At 38.7% G+C, this 18,966-nt stretch overlaps 1 protein-coding gene and 1 long non-coding RNA gene across 8 annotated transcripts; one reads left to right on the forward strand and one right to left on the reverse strand.

Annotated features, from left to right (window-relative positions):
• Positions 1-447: 447 nt before the first annotated feature.
• tmprss4a (transmembrane serine protease 4a) lies at positions 448-13,095 on the reverse strand. 6 transcript variants are annotated; one of them, XM_020088453.2, is made up of 14 exons: positions 12,929-13,035; positions 6,839-6,922; positions 5,182-5,236; positions 4,792-4,935; positions 4,428-4,580; positions 4,203-4,329; positions 3,989-4,108; positions 3,248-3,291; positions 2,861-3,023; positions 2,595-2,761; positions 2,039-2,134; positions 1,786-1,928; positions 1,486-1,638; positions 448-910 (listed from the first exon to the last, which is right to left on the reverse strand). In XM_020088453.2, the coding sequence occupies exons 2-14, from the start codon at positions 6,839-6,841 to the stop codon at positions 899-901; spliced, it is 1,380 nt and encodes a 459-aa protein (XP_019944012.1). In that variant the 5' UTR covers positions 6,842-6,922; positions 12,929-13,035; the 3' UTR covers positions 448-898. The 6 variants fall into 6 exon arrangements, with proteins under 6 accessions (XP_019944012.1, XP_069390085.1, XP_069390084.1 ...); XM_069533984.1 differs by having other exon boundaries at positions 6,839-6,994; positions 12,929-12,963; XM_069533983.1 differs by lacking the exon at positions 12,929-13,035 and adding an exon at positions 9,828-10,265.
• LOC109630183 (uncharacterized) lies at positions 6,922-17,949 on the forward strand. 2 transcript variants are annotated; one of them, XR_011244478.1, is made up of 4 exons: positions 6,922-7,060; positions 16,787-16,912; positions 17,355-17,382; positions 17,490-17,949. It is a non-coding gene; the product is annotated as an uncharacterized lncRNA (long non-coding RNA). The 2 variants fall into 2 exon arrangements; XR_011244477.1 differs by lacking the exon at positions 6,922-7,060 and adding an exon at positions 15,620-16,034.
• The last annotated feature ends 1,017 nt before the right edge of the window (positions 17,950-18,966 follow it).

The following is an 18,966-nucleotide window of genomic DNA, read 5'->3' on the forward strand; positions in this document are numbered from 1 at the left end:
TGGGGGTTTTGCCTGAGTGCACAAATTTGAAAAATTAACATACCACACGCTTGAGTTTCAGGAAGTTACATTTATATCCTTTGTTGGTGAAGGTAAAAACAACATGACCGCCATCTTTAATAAGATGTGAATGGAAAACTAGGTGCACTTTTAAGACTCCATGTGGAAGCACCATGAACACAACTGTGATTTGACATCCTTCAGTGCATTATTGGACTAGTCACTTTAAGCACGCGCACACACACATGCACGCACACACACGCACACACACACACACACACACACACACACACACACACACACACACACACACGTCCCTTTCCAGCTAAAGTGCCTGTGTCATTCTGTGGTAGAGAGAGAACACACAATCTGTACTGTAAAAAGGTGCGATTGCCCTTGAATAGTAACACAGATCAGATCAAGTGAATCAGTACCACAAATGCATTAAACTAACTGGACTGGTGATATTAACCTGAGGCTTCACACTGACTCACACGCAGCAGTTTACCCTATGATCCCTCACATTTCACACCTAAAAACATTCATCATGTACATGACGCCTGAGGTCGGCCAGTTTGGTAATGCACTACATCTTCACAGTTAAAACAGTTATTACCTTTATCCTCTCGTTAGTGTCAGAGATCACATATTCTATTTTAGTAACTGATATTAACGCTAATAACCCATGCTAAACACATGCATGAGTATTCTGCTAAGAAGACCTCAGACTGGCAAACAACTGACAGCTACATAAATATGCCCCTGAGATAAGAACCTGAAATGACACAAACAACACTTTGCATTTGGTTGCATTTAACAGTTTGTTGTTGAGATGCCTCTTTCACTTCCCCTTCTTTTGTCTCACGTCTTAGGGTCACGAGATCTGTTGTGGGCAACCTCAGGGGTTTTTCTGTAAGGATAGAGGGAAAAAATTGTATATTGCAGTTGTTAATTTTTGTCTCTGTCATTACAGTATGTATTGTGAAAGTTTAAATTGACAGCAACTGTAAAGCATATTCACTAAACCTAGTTTCACATTAACAATTTTTACCATCTTCCTTTCTCCAACTATCAATTCAGAAATCAATTACATCGTATTCATATTAACCATATTCACAAATCACTCTTTGCCTATAGTGTTTTACAATCTGGGTGAACAAACAAGGTGAGACAGTCTCTGTCCTCAACCCTCAAAAAGTGAGAGGAAAACTACAAAACTTATTTACAGGAAAAACAAACTCCAAGAGAAAAGATAGTGTCTTACATACATATAGAGGAGTAACATTGATTCAAACATTTATGCAAAAAGAAAACGTCAGTCAACTTCAGCCCTTAACAAGAAATTGTTCGGTTTTGATGTGGTTTCCTCCCAAAACCTGTACTATATTTTGCATTCATTGACTTTTAACTTAGAAAGGTCAATGTCTCTGGAGTTCAACAAACTGAGATGCAGCTGAAACGCACAAAGTTGTCTGTATTGTGTACCTCAATGGTCGTATGAATCCAGTTGAGCATTTCTTCCACGTTGCAGTAAACACCTGGTCTTCCTTTCCGGGCACAGCCAACGCCCCAGCTCACCACTCCAACCAGATGCCACCGGGAGGAAGTGAAGTGCACCAGAGGGCCTCCACTGTCCCCCTGGGATTCAAGAGCACAGTAACAATTTGATACCATGTTAATAACCAAAACATTTTCCAGGAGAGACCATACATTTTGGGCTATCCTTTAAAATGCAACTACTAATACATTAAAGATAGATATCAAATATTCCTTTCTGCCTGTTACCTGGCAAGCATCGACCTTCCCCTCCAGGAAGCCGGCACACATCATCCTTTGTGTTACAGAACTACCGTACACTTTGGGACTGGAACACACAGTGTGGTCGATCAGAGGAATGCTGGCCTTCTGAAGTGAAGGAGAAACTTTACCTGATGACAGAACAGGCATGCAACATTTGAGTGGTGGCGGTCACTTCACAGATTTTTGTTTTTACAAATTCATGTTGATAAATACTTGAGGTTGTGTGTAGTTTCCTCACCATTTTCCTCCAGGTATCCCCAGCCAGTCACAGCCATGGAGGCTCCGGCAGCCAGGCCAAAGGCTTCAGGGGGGAGACAAACAGGTTTGCGGGCATCTGGAGGACAGGAGTTCTTATTAACTTTTGTAATTCTACAGTTTGAAGGCATGGTTAAAGTTATCAAACAACTACTTTTAAAAGAAGTGCTCAATTTTCCAGTGCCTTCACTTAATCCTACACTTAGACATAATCTGTTTTACAATTAGTTTCTGTGCTGTCTAAGAAGTTTTTAATGTTTTACCCTTTTTATGGTTTCATGCTTCACTTGTTTCTGTAAAACACATTGAATGACCTCTGTGTATGATAATGCATTATACAAATAAATTTGACCTTGAGCTTCAGTGAAGAGCTTGCTGTGTGACATGCACTCCACTAGATGGCAATAGAGTAGCCTACTGTATGTTCTTACAAATGTTAAGGTTAAAATTCAGCTACAGTCTAAATAATAAATATTCCAATCTGTAATGTGCAGTAATTTCTGTCTGTGTGTTTCAATAATATCGAATTGAACTCTAACCTGCGACTGTGATCGGGCTTCTGAGTCTCATCAGCGCTATGTCATAGTCGTTGCGCGCTGGGTCGTAATTTCCGTTTACTATGATTCTGTCCACATAGGAACCTCCCAGCGTTCCCATGAATGTCTGACCTGACACCACTCTCCAGCGACTCAGCTCCTTTTTACTGCTGCAAGGCCCAAACCAAGTGAGAGAGGAAGAGGAAGTGTGAGCAATAGGTTGTGCATTATACGTTATCATGGATGGTATATTTGGAGAGCGTACAGACCCTGTAAAGCAGTGGGCAGCAGTGACTACCCAACGTGGTGACACCAGCGAGCCTCCACATGTATGCTGCCCACCCTGCTGCAGGCTGACCTGCCAGGGCCAGTCCTCGATGAGGGCATCTGAGCCCCCGATGATACGGTCCTGAAAGCCCACCTCTCCGCAGTCTGACAAGGGAAAGTCGTCTTGTTTGTTTCTTTTTCATCACAATTTCCATTCTGATTTATTGTACATGCATGACAGCACCTCCTCTGTCACATATTTCCAAAACAAGAGTTTCACTGCATGCTGTAGACATGTCTGGGCCTGGTGGTGTGAAACCAGTTATTTCATCTTCCACTCCCACCACCAGCCCAATGACGTTGGTTGCTTTGCTAAAAATAAAACTCACCTGAACAGGACAAAGATATCACAGATCCAGATCTGCAAACACGCCTGTTGGAAGAAAACAGCCATTACACACGTGTCTCAAATGACTGCACAATTCAAGTCAAACAGACAGAACACACAATCACTACAAATATTGAAATTTCTTCACCTGACTTCACCCCCCCCCCCAGTCAAACTGTTTCTCCCTGTTCGAGTTTCATTTAATTAACGCATTTTGTTGACTCACATAGGCGACAAGACACAGGGGGAACAAAAACTGAGGGAGTTTTTTTCTTTTAGGAAGAGAAACTTTACGAACAGAATCTCTGACTTGCTGTGTACAAGAGACATATGAGATTAAGAATAGAGAGCTATCTTTAAAGTCAACAGCCTCTTTTAGTATTTGATGAGAAACGAGTGCAGCGGCTGTTCTAATCCTGGAATGGGCTGTTTGTTGGGTCTATGGTTGTGCTGGTTGTTGCTTTCTTTTTGAAGCTGTAAAAGTGACCAGCAGTAACTGAAACGCTGAGATAAAGACTGGCTGTAGGACTGAAGCTGCACCTCCACTGCTGCACAATGAGACTTTCACCTGTTCATTCAAAGTTCGGTGAAGCTCGAGATATCTGTTGATGAGTCCACTTCCATTAAACAATAGACATGACAAGTGTGAAGCGGATAAAGACAATGGTCCCCAACATATGTGAGCCACATATAGACAGAGAGAGATTTATGCAATTATTAGATAGATGTGACGCCTCCTCACCGATCAATGGCAGCCTGGTGTATGGGTGCGGTTTTCGCCCCTGGCCCGATGGCTGCGAACGGTCCAGTTTTCAAGGAGAACAGTAAAGTGCCCACTGGGACATTGGTGCTATGAGGTTTACTGTTAAGACAGAGGATGGGACATGTAAGACTTGAGTTCAGGTCAAATCATCCATTTGATACATATGAAACACAACCTACAGTCAGAGACTCACTTTGTGTATCCCAGGTACTTGCATGCTTTCTGTGTGTGCTGCTCGGTCCAGTCGTCACTACACACACTCCTCCAGCCTGAGCTGGGACTGTATACCTGCAGGATGTGCTTACCTGATATGAGACGCACTGGAGGGAGGGAGGGACGGCAAAGAGGAGTCAGTTTTCAAGCTTTGTTTCTGTGTGTGTGATGAAAATGCAAATAAAGGGTTGAGTGTTTGCTTTACCTGGAAAGGTGGAGTTGACCGTAAATCTTGACATACAAGTAACTTCATCCTCTCCTCCAGAACAGTCATCTTTCCCATCACAGGTTACTTCTATTGGGATGAACTTTAGTGAACGCGAGCAGAAGAAGTACTTGGTCTCAATCAGCTGCTTAACTGGAAGGAAAAGGAGGGAAGAACTCGGTTTGAAATAGCTTTAAGCTTTGATGAGTTGACAGTGAAAGATACTGAATCCTGCCAAAAAAATTACACTTTAAAAAAAACAATTAAGTCTAAATATTTAGGTGAGGCCTTTTTTGGCAGGTCATCCTGTGTTGTATGGGTGTGTCTTTCGAGGAAGGATCAAATGTCAACATCTGTGACTCACTGAAATACGCTGCAGTGGCCAGTATCCCCAGGAGCACCACCACAGTCAAGATAGTCAGCAACACTTTCTTCCTCTTAGACGCCTTGTCTTTCTGAGTCTTTGGAGCCGTCATGGGCTTTCTGTGGCGGCCTGGTCGTGGAATCACTATGAAGCAGAGTGGGGGAGGGGTAAAAACATACAGTTTGTGAGGCAACAAAGATGAGATGAGAGAAGAGAAACCACAAAGCAAATGAAGAATGACATTAAGAGGAAATTTTAGCGAAGAGATTGCTATCAGTACTGTCCCACGCTTTCCTTTCCAAGTATTTCACATCATAATATTGGGGCTCTCCCATCAGTGCAGCAACATGCTTTACGTGAACACAAATACAACACCAGCCCACAGCTTACCTGCCTGTCTTTGATTCAATGGTTGACTGCTTTCCTCTGGCAGCTGGATGGTTGTCTGGGGAAAGAATGAGATACTTACAGTAAAACAAGAGAGGAGGTGAACACAGGTGTCAAAACAAGATATACCTTGAGAGGAAATTCCCAGTGTGTGTGTGTTTGTGTCTAGGAGGAGTTTGACATTGTGTAATGATGTGTCTAAGTTTGTACATAATTATCTGAGCTTACATAATATCTTTGCACATTTGTAATTGTTCAAATACATGAGAGCATGAATCACATCTATTGGCCCCAAAAGACAACAACAGGTGTGCTATATGGAATATGGAACACAATGTAAGACCACCAGTTGTCTTACAACACCCATTTGTCATATTACACTCAATTCCAAATGCTGAAGGCAGTTCCCATAATCTGTTAACGCACAGACTACTATACCCCACCATGAAAGTGACAGACAGTGGGACGCAGTGTGGAGGGGTCCACTGGGACCTTGTGAGGCGTCCATTCAAATGCAGATGATATTGTGGGGAAAGAACACGCTCTCGTATTGCAGGGTGATATAGAGAGGTGTGCCCGCTCTTCAACCACAGGAGCAAGATGGGTAGAACCCAACACTACTCAAGTATTCCTGAGCAGAATATCACCTATATCCTGGTTTCATGATTACATAAGGGAAGATTTCAGTCTGTATTGGGAGGGAATGGTGTAGGAAGAGTTATAGCATAGAACAGTGGGCACTCTGGGCGGCATCCTCTGGAGCTACAGTTCCGACCTTTTGGCTGTTGTACCTTTAGAATGAATAAGTGACGAGATGTATGAGACCAGCTGAGTGATTTGCAGGGAGGTTTTTTTTTTAATTTCTCAAATGGCTTTCACACGAATAATGAAAATGAAGCCTGAAGGGCTAATATTATCCGACATTTAACAATCAAAAAAAAAAACCCAGACAGTATCATGCGGAGCACAAAGCTCAAAAAAGAAATATCTTGTTTGTTTCTCATCTTTCTTGTAATGAACCTGATGAAGCCTGAGTTACTTAACCTGGGACTAGCCAGTGAAGTCTCTCTTAACTCAGACATTTAAACATGTATCACCAGATAATTTACCTCAAGTACAAAGTTTAAACACCAATGGTACCCTGAAACAGGTTTAAGGATAAGAATCAGAGCTGATTTCATTAGAAATTTATGAAAGACAAGTAACTGCAAGTTATTTTGATAAGCGATTACTGGTTTGAGAAGCTTTTCATGCAAAACAAATTGCATGCGACAATTCTAAACATTCTTATGTTTTGCAGCTTTTCTTTATCATCTAAAAAACAGTAAATTGAATATAATTGATTGAATGATGATATAAAATGTCAAACGGAGAAATGTCACTATATTTGTGGCCAAATTCATTGTGAAAGCAGATGAGTAGTTAGGCTGTTGAAAGTTGCAGCTCTGAAGGAATTGTTCAACATTAGCAGTAATCTGTTTTGTTGTCAACAGTCTGCTGCAGTAGATCTGACAAACATCACAATCTATGCTGTTCTACCATTTTCTCATTGAGAATAAATTGGTACTTTAAAAAAACAAGGCTAACGTAACACGTGGGCTGGTGGAGAGACGAACATGTTTAATTTCTATGACTACAGTCAATCTGGATTCACTCTTACCATGCTGTGGGACGTGTGGTCTCTTCTGTGGAGCTACAGGTTGACAGTATGGCTGCAGATTGTAAACAAGTGGAGCTGCCTCTCCTGGAGATAAGATTAGAGATTTATATGTGGTGTCCTCTCGGCCGTGTCTCTTTAGCCACTGCGGTGTGTCAGCTGGTCAGAGACAGGGGGACAGACACCACAGTGGTGATGGAGACGCTAATTAAACACCTCTTATAGGTAAGATGGCTGCTTCTTCACTCACATCACCTGCTTTTTAATGTCTCTACATGATGTTATGTGTATGTTGAGGCTGTGGACTTGTTATATGTTACTTTTGATAGAGCTGGGCATTTGAGTTAACATTTACCCCGCTTTAACCTAAACTGATAGGCGGCTAGCTTTAAATAGCTTTAACCAGCTACCTAGCTAGCTACAAATCGGTTTAAGTTCAACAGTTTTAAGTTGAATATCTTACACGATTTTACAACAAGTGGATCAAATTAAACCCGTTGGTCACTCAGAAATATCATTTAAGTTTCATTTAACCTCTCTGAAAGCTCAGTCGAAAGCTAAGCCTAGCATGTAGCGGCTAAGTGCTTCTCAATGATCCGGGCTAGCGTCTAACTTTGGCTGTGTCTGAAAACGGATGCGCGTCTATTCCTGGTCTTTCGGTAAAGGTCATTGGAGCGGAGAACAGGCCAGAGACAAATTATTATGAAGGTTTGGTTTGATTTCCACACAAGACAATAACAAGTATAATGAAATGGAACATTATATATTTATGTTTTTATGAAAGTGAAAAGCAAAGTTGGCTACTTTTTTATTATATCACTCATAACTTGCTTATATTAAATATTATTTAAAGGTGACACAGATATTTCACCTCACTCTTGGTTATGATGACCCCACGGTCTGTATGTCAAGTTTCAGAGGATTTTACTGTAGAATTCTTTAGAAAATTAAAAGGAAAGGCTTCTACTTTTTAATTATGGCACACACAACTACTTAACAGCTCTCAAGCGTCACAGTATGGCTGCTGACAGCATTTGTTTTGTCCATCTGCTTTTCTGCCTTTGTCTTGTCCTCGCAGCTTTTCATACAAAATCAGACTAACAAAGTTTTACAGAATATGCTGCATGTAAATTGATGTATTTAGATAAAATGTGGAATCTTTCATGACCAAATAAGGAATTGCCAGACACTTGGAGAACCTGTAATACTGAATTTCACTAAATTTCACTTCTGCTTTAAAGAGTAGTTTCGGTAAACTCCCTCATATGCATATGTTTTTGCTGCAAGGCTAAAATAACTGCTGCTAATTCAGTTAAAGGATGTTGCCAAACTCCACTTTGAAACAAGAGATGTAATGATATTGGTTGATGGCTCTTGTCAGTGAAACAACAAGCAAAGTGTATTTACTCCATAATGAGAAAACGGCAAAATTATGTATTGTCTTTTTTTGGGGGGAGGAATTCTGTGAGGATCATTTTCAGATTTCTCTTTTCATTGAAATAAGGAAGGCTTCACTCACAATGTGCAATGAGCCTTGGAGCATTTTGCTTTGTAACACAACTTGTAGTGACTTGTGGCAAAGTTTCAAATAATACGTTTATAGCCATATACTGTGCCTTTTTATATAACTGGACGTAGGGTGATTATGAAATACCCCATTTTCTTAAATTACCTCAAAAGTCTCTTCACCTGATTTTCAAGATGAGAGATTTTCAAATATAAACTTTCCACCAGTATACAGAGTTTAAAGTATATGTTTCAAAACCTACAATATCTTTCTTCTATTTTAAAATAATATGAGTCATTTGAATCACGTACTCATCACTGATCTCAGGTCATCATCACCTGATGAATGTGTCAGGTTAAATAAGCAAGATAAATGAAAGAAAGTGGGCGGTCCATCCAACCTGGGAAACTACGACGATGGCAAGAGAATGTCATGCTCTCGAAAACGGACAAACACGTACATGAAAATACAGGATCTGTTTTGTCGCGTTGTGACACATGATGATAGTGCTAACTGGGAAATTCTCATCATTAGAAACATGACTAACAGAAACCAGTTTAGAGCCAGAGTCAGGTGAATATTATTTCTGTCACTCTTTTTCATTTTTTTATCAGACTGATCCATATGGAACATGCTCTGGCAACAGCAACAAGTCTAACTGGGTCAACAGACAAAAAGCCAATGTGCAGTGAACCTTTTGTTCAGTTTGTTCTGCTCCCCAATGCTGCTTCACAGCGTTGTTGGATTATGTTCCCCTGAACTGAAACTTTCACAAAAGAGCTTTTGAGAATCTACGCGCTTTTGAGAATCTACGCATGTTGGACGAGCTTTAATCGAAGGCAGAGATCTAGACCAGTGTTGTTAAAATGCTTGGATGTTTACAGGCACAAACAGGCATATGTACATTAATATAAGCAAAGCTGTATTCACTAAGACACAAATGCTTGCACACATGATAGATGGTGGACACATAAATACTGAAATGTTACAATTGCATCTTCCAGCATACTATTTTTCTACAAAGCTCTCAGTCATTGGTCTTGCCCCTCAATTTATCACTGATCTCTTCCTGACAACAACTTCTTTCAAACCCCCTTTCTCATCTAAAAACTAAAGGGGTCCGACATTTGTCTGTTGCTGAGCCTAAGCTCTGGAAGTCTGCTTTCCCACATCAGGTTTTTATCTTACAATTGAGAGATTTTTAATCAAATTTAATTCCCACCTTTAAAATCTAAGGCTCAACTCCTGTTGTTTTTAATCTGATATGTAAATGAATTCACACATGCAAAACAAAACCCCTGCTATGATGCAGCAGAAACAGTTTGAACATTAAAACATGACGATATGTCTTTGTACCATAGCATGATAACAAACATCCTATCAGCATACACAGTGATTATGTTGTTAAAACAGCCCCTCCAATGCAAACCATTGTCTTGACAACTTCCTGATGAACATGTTGATTCTGCTCTTGGTTGCACTCACCCACATGATGCAGTTATATTTTTTGGTTAGATTAGGCCCAGATGCAGCTCATCTGAGAGGCAGCTCGGAATTGACACTCTTCCTCCCTTCCTGAAGTTGGGACTTCCCAGAAGCTCACTGTCCAGTGTACGTCCTTAGTCCTTTTCTTCTCACTTTCCTGCTCCAATGGCTTTAACCGCAAATCCTGGTCTGACTCTCTCTCTCTCCCCCCTTTACTCTCTATGGCTGTGAAACTGAATCTGACTTAAAGGGTGCCTAACATGCCCCTGTCTCAAAGTCTGTATTAAAGACTGCTGCTATGTTGTGTTTAGAAGCTCCGCAAATTCAGAGAGTGAGCACGCTATTTTGCCTGACCAATCCCTGCTGACAAAACAAAACAAAAAAACGAACTATTCCAGGTAACTTGACACCTGATCTCTCTCTCTCTCTCTCTCTCTCTCTCTCTCTCTCTCTCTCCTTCTCTGTATGCCTTTCCCACTTCTGTCCCTCCTCCCACTCACGCTTTGAACCTTGTTGAAAAAAACGCACAAAATCCCCTATTTTGCCGTCTTTCGAGTCCATCTCTCTTTGCCTCTCAAGTTTAACCCAAACATACACCCACACAGCCAGAAAAATACAAATGCATGTATTCATACACATAAACTCAGACGTGTGTATGCGTGTGTGTACGTGTGTGTACGTGTTTATGCACATGTGTCCAGTAATGTGTCTTGAGGCTGAGGTGTGTCTTCTTTCACCTATGTTGCTTTGACTATAATGAGTCAGATGGTATCAGTCAGAAGTTCCTGTTTGACACACTCAAGTCAAATATGTCGCCTGCTCTGATGAATGCAACAAGGAGACTTGTTTTGACATAAATTGGTTTGTGGCTAGAAGTGAAACGTGCCTGTTCTCGACCAGTAGATGCTGTTTTCAGACATGAACTCAATCAATACAGGAGCGTAATTCTGAATTCTGAAGTATTAAATTACCCTTACTGACCAACCTGGTCAGGGTTTGTTAATTAAGCCATTGTGAATGTCATGGGACACTGATCATAGACAAGAAGAGAAAAAAGCTACATGGGGAGGCTGAAGGGTAAAAACAGACAAGACAGAAGAAAGGTTGGCTGCAGAGAAAGTGCCATTGTTAGAAACAGCAGCTGATTGTGTTGCTTGACCTGGACGATCAAGTGAACCTTAAAGCTCACTGCCAACCTGTCCTTACTTAGTCTATTAGTTTATGGAGTAAAGAATATATATGTGAAAATATGCATATGAATGTATATATTGGGTATTAGGGCCAAATGAAAATAAAATTGAATAATTCAAGAATAATGTTGTAATATTACAATAGTTAAGCCATAATTCAATGAGAGAAAGTCATATTCTGAGAAGAGGTTGTAATATTATAAGAATGAAGTCATAATGTTGATTAAATAATCCTTGTAATATTGTGCCTTTATTCACATACATGTATCAGTTGTTTCTCGTATTATTATGACCTTATCTCATAATACTATGACATTACATTTCTTTTTTTGATGTTAGTGGCCCTTATACTCCATCGTAATATATAGATGTGTGTAGCTAGCTAGATTTATTGTAGATAGCTCTCTGAATGAATCAGTTTTAGTTTGATGGCTCCTGAATGTCCTGTAATAACCTCTGTTAACCCTGATTATATTCAGGTTGCCATAAAGCTGCCAAGACATTAAAGCTTCAGTGTGTAGAATTCAGTGACATCTAGTGTTGAAGTTGCACGTTGCAGCTGAATACTCTTCACCTCACCCTCCTACAATTTAGATGATTACACATTAGTGAAAACATCAGTAGGATTAGTTTGTATTCAATTTCTGCCAATAAATCCCTTTCACCTAAATCGTATGAGTTGGGATTCCACCCTGGTATGAAAATATGGTATATGACCTCTTTTTGTATATTTGCTTGACTGAGATTAGTTGTGTGAGTTTCATGTCAGAGTGATATACTGTGCTGTACTGTATGTAGATTAGATCAACAATTGTCCACGTCATCTAATATGGCATATTTCCCATTTTGTAAATCACATGAACATTGTGCTGTGACAAGGTTTATCCAATCTGAAAGTCTGACATGGTTGAACAGTAGCTAAAAAGATGATTGCATGCGCTATAAAAGAGAAGATGAGAGCCAAACAGATCTCATAAATCTTTTGCACTCCCTTGTTTGACTCTGAGCTTTTATTGTTCTGCCGAGTCAAACTGGTTCATTTTGTTCATTATCCCATCAGCTCTCACAGGAGCAAAAAGACAATCCATATCAGATGGGTGTGATTAATTCTTTCTTTTTTCTTAATTTCTGCGTCAGTGATAACAATGGTTGCTTCTGTGTTCTTTTGAAATGGGGAACATGCCAAGCTCAAGGACAACCAAATAAACTCTGTGACTTCCTGAACTGCATATAGTCCAAATTGTTCACATATTAACAGATTGGCTATTGCTAAGTGTTTTCGATCCAGAGTGTATATTTAAATCAGTAGTTTCAAATTTGTATTACTTATCCTCTGACAATATGTTTAATAAGATCGATTTAGTTGCTTCTCACTGAGAACAATCTGTGAACCGCGGGTTCAAAATTCAGCAGTGTGAGTTTCAATCACACTGGATATAATTGTCTTAAGAATTTAGTTTTGAGCAAAGCAAAATGAACATGATTTAATATCTTTAACTTAATTCAATATTTTCAGGGTTTAAATACTACTAAAGATATTTGGTGATCCATTATGTTATTTAATACACGTAACGATCCAAAATGAAAAAGAAAAACAAGTGAAACCAAACTTAAAATGTGTTTTAAAGCACAGATTTAAAATTTGGGTCAGGGTTGCACATTGCTTTAAAGCCTTCTGCATCCTTATCAGCTATGTTTGTTTAGGACTTGATTTGAAACGGATCAAAGTTCTTTTCTGTTGACTGCATTTGAAAAAGGTTGCACACAAAAATCATCTACCCCTCATACAGCATGGTATTCCTAATTTTATTTTCAGACACAATTGTTTAAAATCGGGGCAGACACAGTAGTTTGTCAGAAAAAATTACAAAATTACACAGACACACAAACAACCACTATACTCTTCCTCACCTGTAAAGCTGCTGTCGGCCCTTGTCAGAAGAGCATCTGCAAGTCAGGCTGGTATAAAATAGTATTCCTGTTCCGTGAATTTCAGAATTTCTCTGAGGACAACTTTTATTGTTTCAACAGGTACCACCCTCTGCCCTGCACTTCTATAGAAAACAGCTTCTCTCTCTATTTCTCTCTCTCTCTCTCTGTATATCTCTCGCTCTATATCAATTTACCACCAAAGCTTTTACACCACCTCCCTCTCCGTGCATGCATAGGTGTGCATTTTGTGAAACTTGATATGACGCTTGAGAGAAGTTGAGGAAAGTGGGTTGTGAAAAATAACTTGTTAATCATTAACACTGTGACATATCTTGTTTCCTGGACTCCAAAGAATGTATGTTGTTGGTAGAAGAGTCTCACAAAGCCAAATTGTTTGTCAATTAATGTTAGATCAGATATGTGATGGGTCAGGTAAAATAAATTAAATAGAATTTTAAAAATATGTGGACCACAAAAGAAAAGGAAGGAGAGACAAAATGACACTCAGTGAAGAGCACACAGTCCCCTTTAATTCAAACATATCAGTTCCCTAAATGTTTCTTTCATCAAGATTCATGAAAAACATCCAAATTATTTATTTTAATCAATGTATTTTGTCTTAGAGTTCAAATTTTCCATCATAAGCTTTATGGGACAAATTCCATCATCACTGGGAATACAAAATACTTTTCTAGTGGTGTTATTGAATCAGTTGTCACCCGCCACACCTTACAGACAACATATGAATAGATTCACGGTATAAGGAAGTGCTTGTGCGATATCCTGAGAACTGGGAAGTCACTTCTATGCAACCCGAGCAGGCTTTATGTGTCCACATCAGTCTATTGACATTTATCTATTACAGCCCTGATCATTGTCAAGGAATGTCATTTTTGTTTGATGTGCTCGTAAAATTAAATTCTTTCCTGGAAAACTGCTGCGCTATTGCTCAGAAATCCCAAGAAAGATTTCCTGATATTTTTTTTCACTGCTTACTGCTCCCAATGTGCCCCACATCAAAACAAAGACCAGCAGGTACAGTAAAAAGCATCTACAAAGCTAGACAATGCTGCAGAAAAATAATATCGCAAACACCCCCAACCTCTTCCAGTCCCTCCCCAAAAAATCACATTGTGATGCGTATCAGTAATGTTAAACTTGCAATGGAAGCTTATTCCATTCTTTACCATCAGTACACAGAAAAACATCACTACCCATTTCAGACATGAATTTTGTGAAGATTAAGGTTTACCATATCTCTGGGTTTGACTCTTCCTCCTTGAAATAGATTAAAAAATATCACTGTCAAAACCTATAACCCTGATTCACAGTGTCTCAGCAGTCTGCCATATCAAGTTGGGAGTCCATATTAATGCCTTTATTGGACCAGATTGGATAATTTTTATTGCACATCAAGTGGTTGGCAACTATCTTACTTAACCTTTGCACAATTGTAACTGTTATGATCATGTTATACGATGCCAAATATACTGGGACGACCCACACCTTACGTCCTCACATTATACGTTTTGATGAAAGGATTTGGAACATGGATTTCTTTTTTTACTTGAGGGAGCAATGGTCAGAAAATGGAAACAATAAAAACAATACAATCAACAATTCAGCAGAATAAATAATCAAATCATTTCATTTCCTAGAAATTAAATTTCATTGTCAAAACCTTTGGGTAACTTTCCTCTCAAATTCCTTATAGCCATATGATTTCATAATTGACCCAATTAGGGCAGGTAGGTAATAGCAGATATCTTACAGTCATATTAATATTTTACTTGTTGATCACATCATTCAAATATTACATTGACCCTGTCATGGTAGTTTGTCCTCTAATATCTTACAGTCATGAATATTATATCAAGAAAACAACAAGACAAGAAAGAAATAAAATTTCATAGCTCATTCTTCTCTCATTCAATCTGGCCTTTGAGTTTAGATTATTTTATTTCACATTCTGTCCCCAAGGGTCAATTCTGAACTTCAAGCTCATTTCCACGTTTTTAAACACACTTAACTTTACTGCCTGGAGATTTCTTGGAGAAGTGGCTACAGACATATTAGGAGCCATAGTATCAAGAACTTAAGTCATGATTGTAAGTACTTCATGTGATATACATAAGTTAATGTAAGGCAGCTAACTTGCTGTGTTGCTTTGAATACACTGTGGCTCTTGTTCTGTAGTCTGGTTGAAATTTTAATCGCCAAAAAACAGGCTAGATAAGAGGATACCTTTCACCACTCAAAAGTGATAACATCTTGTGGACGAATGGTGACATCATTCAGACTGTTGCAGACACTTAGAATTTTATCTTAAACTGTGGTAAGTTTGCGGTCATTGTTTATCATCGCATTACTGTATATTTTTTAGATATTTATAGATGGTATTTTTTACAGCCCACATTCAGTTTTAGTATAGCTGGTGAACTCTGTAAATGTCAATGAGGAGGTGTAATAACTTAAGTCGACCATCAGGAGTCTCCATGCAGCAGATGTTACTAATACCTGGCAGTCTATTTTTGGAGTTTAAAAAGAGAGGCTGCTATTGGAGCTCTCGTGGGAAACTTATTGAGAGGCTTTTCATTGTGTGGTTAAAACATTTCTCTTAAGGCTCGGCCTCGAGTCTTTAACTTCCTGGTTGTGTTGGAGTTTCCTCTCAGTTCTCAGTGAGACGAAGGTGGATGTGTTGTGAAAGTATCACAGTTCACCAGAGTCGATTCTAAAACAATGATTGTGCAGACACATGCTGTCCATGTGAGAATGACAGGTCACCACATCCACTGTGTTATAACATTTGCAAATGAAGGGAGGGTTGTGGACTGGCATGATAGAGAGAGGATAAACCGGTTTAAAAGAATGACTGGTATGGGGACATGGAGGCAGACAGAGGCAAATAAGGAAGAAGAGGCACATTTTTATTTTTACTCTTCACAGTTGAGTTAAATTTATTAAAAAAAAGACATCTCGAATCAAATAAGTAAGTGAAATAGCTCAACAACAAACGGACAGTAAGGAGAGGAGAAGACAGATAAGAGATATCATCATCTTGGCTAGTTCGCCATGGGGAATGCTGGTAAGCTGAGATGCTTAATTTTACTTCTGTTTGGCTTGTGACACACAACTTCTACAATTCTTAATCATGTTTTATAATATTGCTGTTTCTAGATTCCAACAAAATTAACCTCTATGAATGTTTTATGTCATATATTTCACACAGGTACTAGTTTAGCTTCTCTGTATGTCTCTCTGACAACAAAATCTTCAGCCCTTTTAACCTACATGGCCACTTACTCCTGCTATTTTTACATGTGTACAATAGAGCTATTGTTTATAAGATCCTAAGGTAAAACACTGACCATCTAGTTGTACTTAAACTAGTGCAAAAATCTCCAAATGACGGTGTGACAAAAATCCCTGCTGTTTATATGATGTGTCATTTTTTATTTTACTCTTTCAAGCTCCACACACTCAATTTCAGTCTCTCCAGACTGCAAATGATGCCAGGGCCTGAATATTAATTCCATCAGGTTGAATATTCATTTATAATGAACACACACATATATATATATATATATATATATATATATATATATATATATATATATATATATATAGATCAAATTATGCCAAGGCAGTTAGACTATATCAGTTGGTAATTCAGTATGTCAGCTATACGATACCCTATAAAATTAAACAAGAATTAAAATGGACCTTTGTATTGTCCAGTTGTCTAGTTTATTATTCTTGAATGCTTGCACGGTCATCTTTGAAAATGTGTTAATCTATAACTATAATCAAATCACCTCTCTGTGTTCATATTTGCAGGGACCAGGGTAAACCCATCGGCAGTTGGGGTCGCTGTAGGCTTCGGCATTCTTGCAATCCTCTTCACCATTGCCATCGTACAATTCTGCACCAAGTACAAGTGCAAAAAATGTTGCAAGAAAAAGGGTGAGCAGAGCTTTAATGAGCCATTGCAAAAACGCACGTCTTCTCTTTTCTCTAGCAATGATTATATCGATAATAATCCAAAGACCTCTGTGGACACTTATCATACAATAACAACTATATATGGGGCCAAGATGGTAGCAATAGTGTGTGTGTGTGTGTGTGTGTGTGTGTGTGTGTGTGTGTGTGTGTGTGTGTGTGTGTGTGTGTGTGTGTGTGTGTGTGTGTGTGTGTATTAAATCCAAAGTTGGAAACACAAATCTCAGAGATAAATATTTTGAAATTTGCACAAATGAAACTGAAAGTCTCTGCATGGCTTTGTATCCGAGGTTAAACGGTTGTGGATGCTAACATGGGCAATACTGTGCACCATCACTCAACAAATTTGAAGAATCTGTCGCACAATTGTTATAATGCACATTCATTGTCTCCTCTTACTCTTTAGAGCCATCATTGAAAGAAAAAGTTCTCACGTAAGTGGATTGTTGCTCACAGGCTTTTGAAATACAAAGTTTTCTATCCCTACTCATACAGTAATTGTTTTATGGTAGAGCTTTGTGTTTGATCTTTCCCTCTGCAGCAAGGTTGGTTTGAAGAATCCTGTTCCCTTCTCAATCAGCAGCAGGGTGAAATAACGAATCAAGACGTTTGGGAGCAGATTCTGGCAACCATCTTCGTAATGGAAATCACACCCTTTATCTCTAGCTTTCCTATGCACTGCCGTCTTGTTTTCAGAATGTATGTTTTTTGTTTGTGTTAATATTTTGCTGCTATAATTCATTTTTCATTTATAAATCATTTGTTTAACCTGAGCAGGGAATTTCTGACATTATTTTTTAAATACTTCTAACTTGTTTAGTGTGATACCTTTAAACCATGTCATTGTCTCTTTTAAGTCTGTTCTTGAAAACAAAAATGACTTCTTTGTCTTGAAACAGAAAACAGGGTATATCACGCTGTAGTTTTGTATATGCAAAATTGTATTATTGTGTCATGTCATGTAATTAAGAAAATGAATTAAAAACAAAATGGGAAATATACATTTAAATATATCTTTCAGTTTTGCTGTTCGTCATGAGAAACTGAAAAACACACACACACTACAGAAAAACAAATGCACACATTGTGCCGCACATGAGAAAAACATTCAAGGGGAAGGCAGAATATCACAAATTTAACCACAGCAACTAGGCAGATTCATTTTCTTGTAAAATGCGTGTAAGACTTTTCTCCACACATCTCTGTTACCTTTTAATGCTCTGTTGTGGCCAAGACTTCAGTTTCATGTTTCCCTTGTTTTTCTGATATGAGCCGCCTACGATTTAGAGAACAAAGGTAAACTTTTGTTTTCAGTCAAAAACAGTCAGAATGACAAAAAAAAGACAAAAGTAGAGAACTTAGAACGGTTTTTATTGAAATTGATTAAAATGATTTTTAACAAGATTCAGCCTTTGTGTGATGATCATCCACAACATTGATCAACAGAGTTTCATCCCTAGTCGTCTTTGATTGAGGGCTTCAGAAGCACCAGGCTCACAGCATATCAGATGGTTCTAGTAATCTACTTAAAGTAAGTACTTTTTGTCTGGAAATAATCTTGTGACTAGGTCTTGTTGAGGTCCCCTAATTAAAGTCTCGGGAGCTTTGTGTTACGTGAGATAAACTGATGAACATGATTTGCTCATCAGTGGACTTGTAGTTTGTGATACTTTTCAGTCTAAGTGATTTGTTTCTCTAAAACCTATGATTTTACTATATTGTTCACTTTAACTCCACTTTATACTACACATGAAGAAATAGGTCAAATAACTGCCTTACTCTATGTTAAATCTGCTTTGCTTAACAACACATTGCGGTCTTTTTATATCTATGCAGGGCAGTTTAACCAAATGGAGGGCTGAGAGAGGAAGTTTACAACCTTTAAAACCACTGCTCTCTTATTTGCATATGGGAATCCCAAGAACTGCTAATAAATATGAAATGTTGTTTTTCCCAGTAGGTATAAGTTTGATGTTTCTCATCTTTGTGCTTGCCTGAGTCATGGTTTCAGAAAATGA

The sequence above is a fragment of the Paralichthys olivaceus genome, chromosome 11, assembly GCF_024713975.1.
Source record: "Paralichthys olivaceus isolate ysfri-2021 chromosome 11, ASM2471397v2, whole genome shotgun sequence".
Lineage (NCBI taxonomy): Eukaryota > Metazoa > Chordata > Actinopteri > Pleuronectiformes > Paralichthyidae > Paralichthys > Paralichthys olivaceus.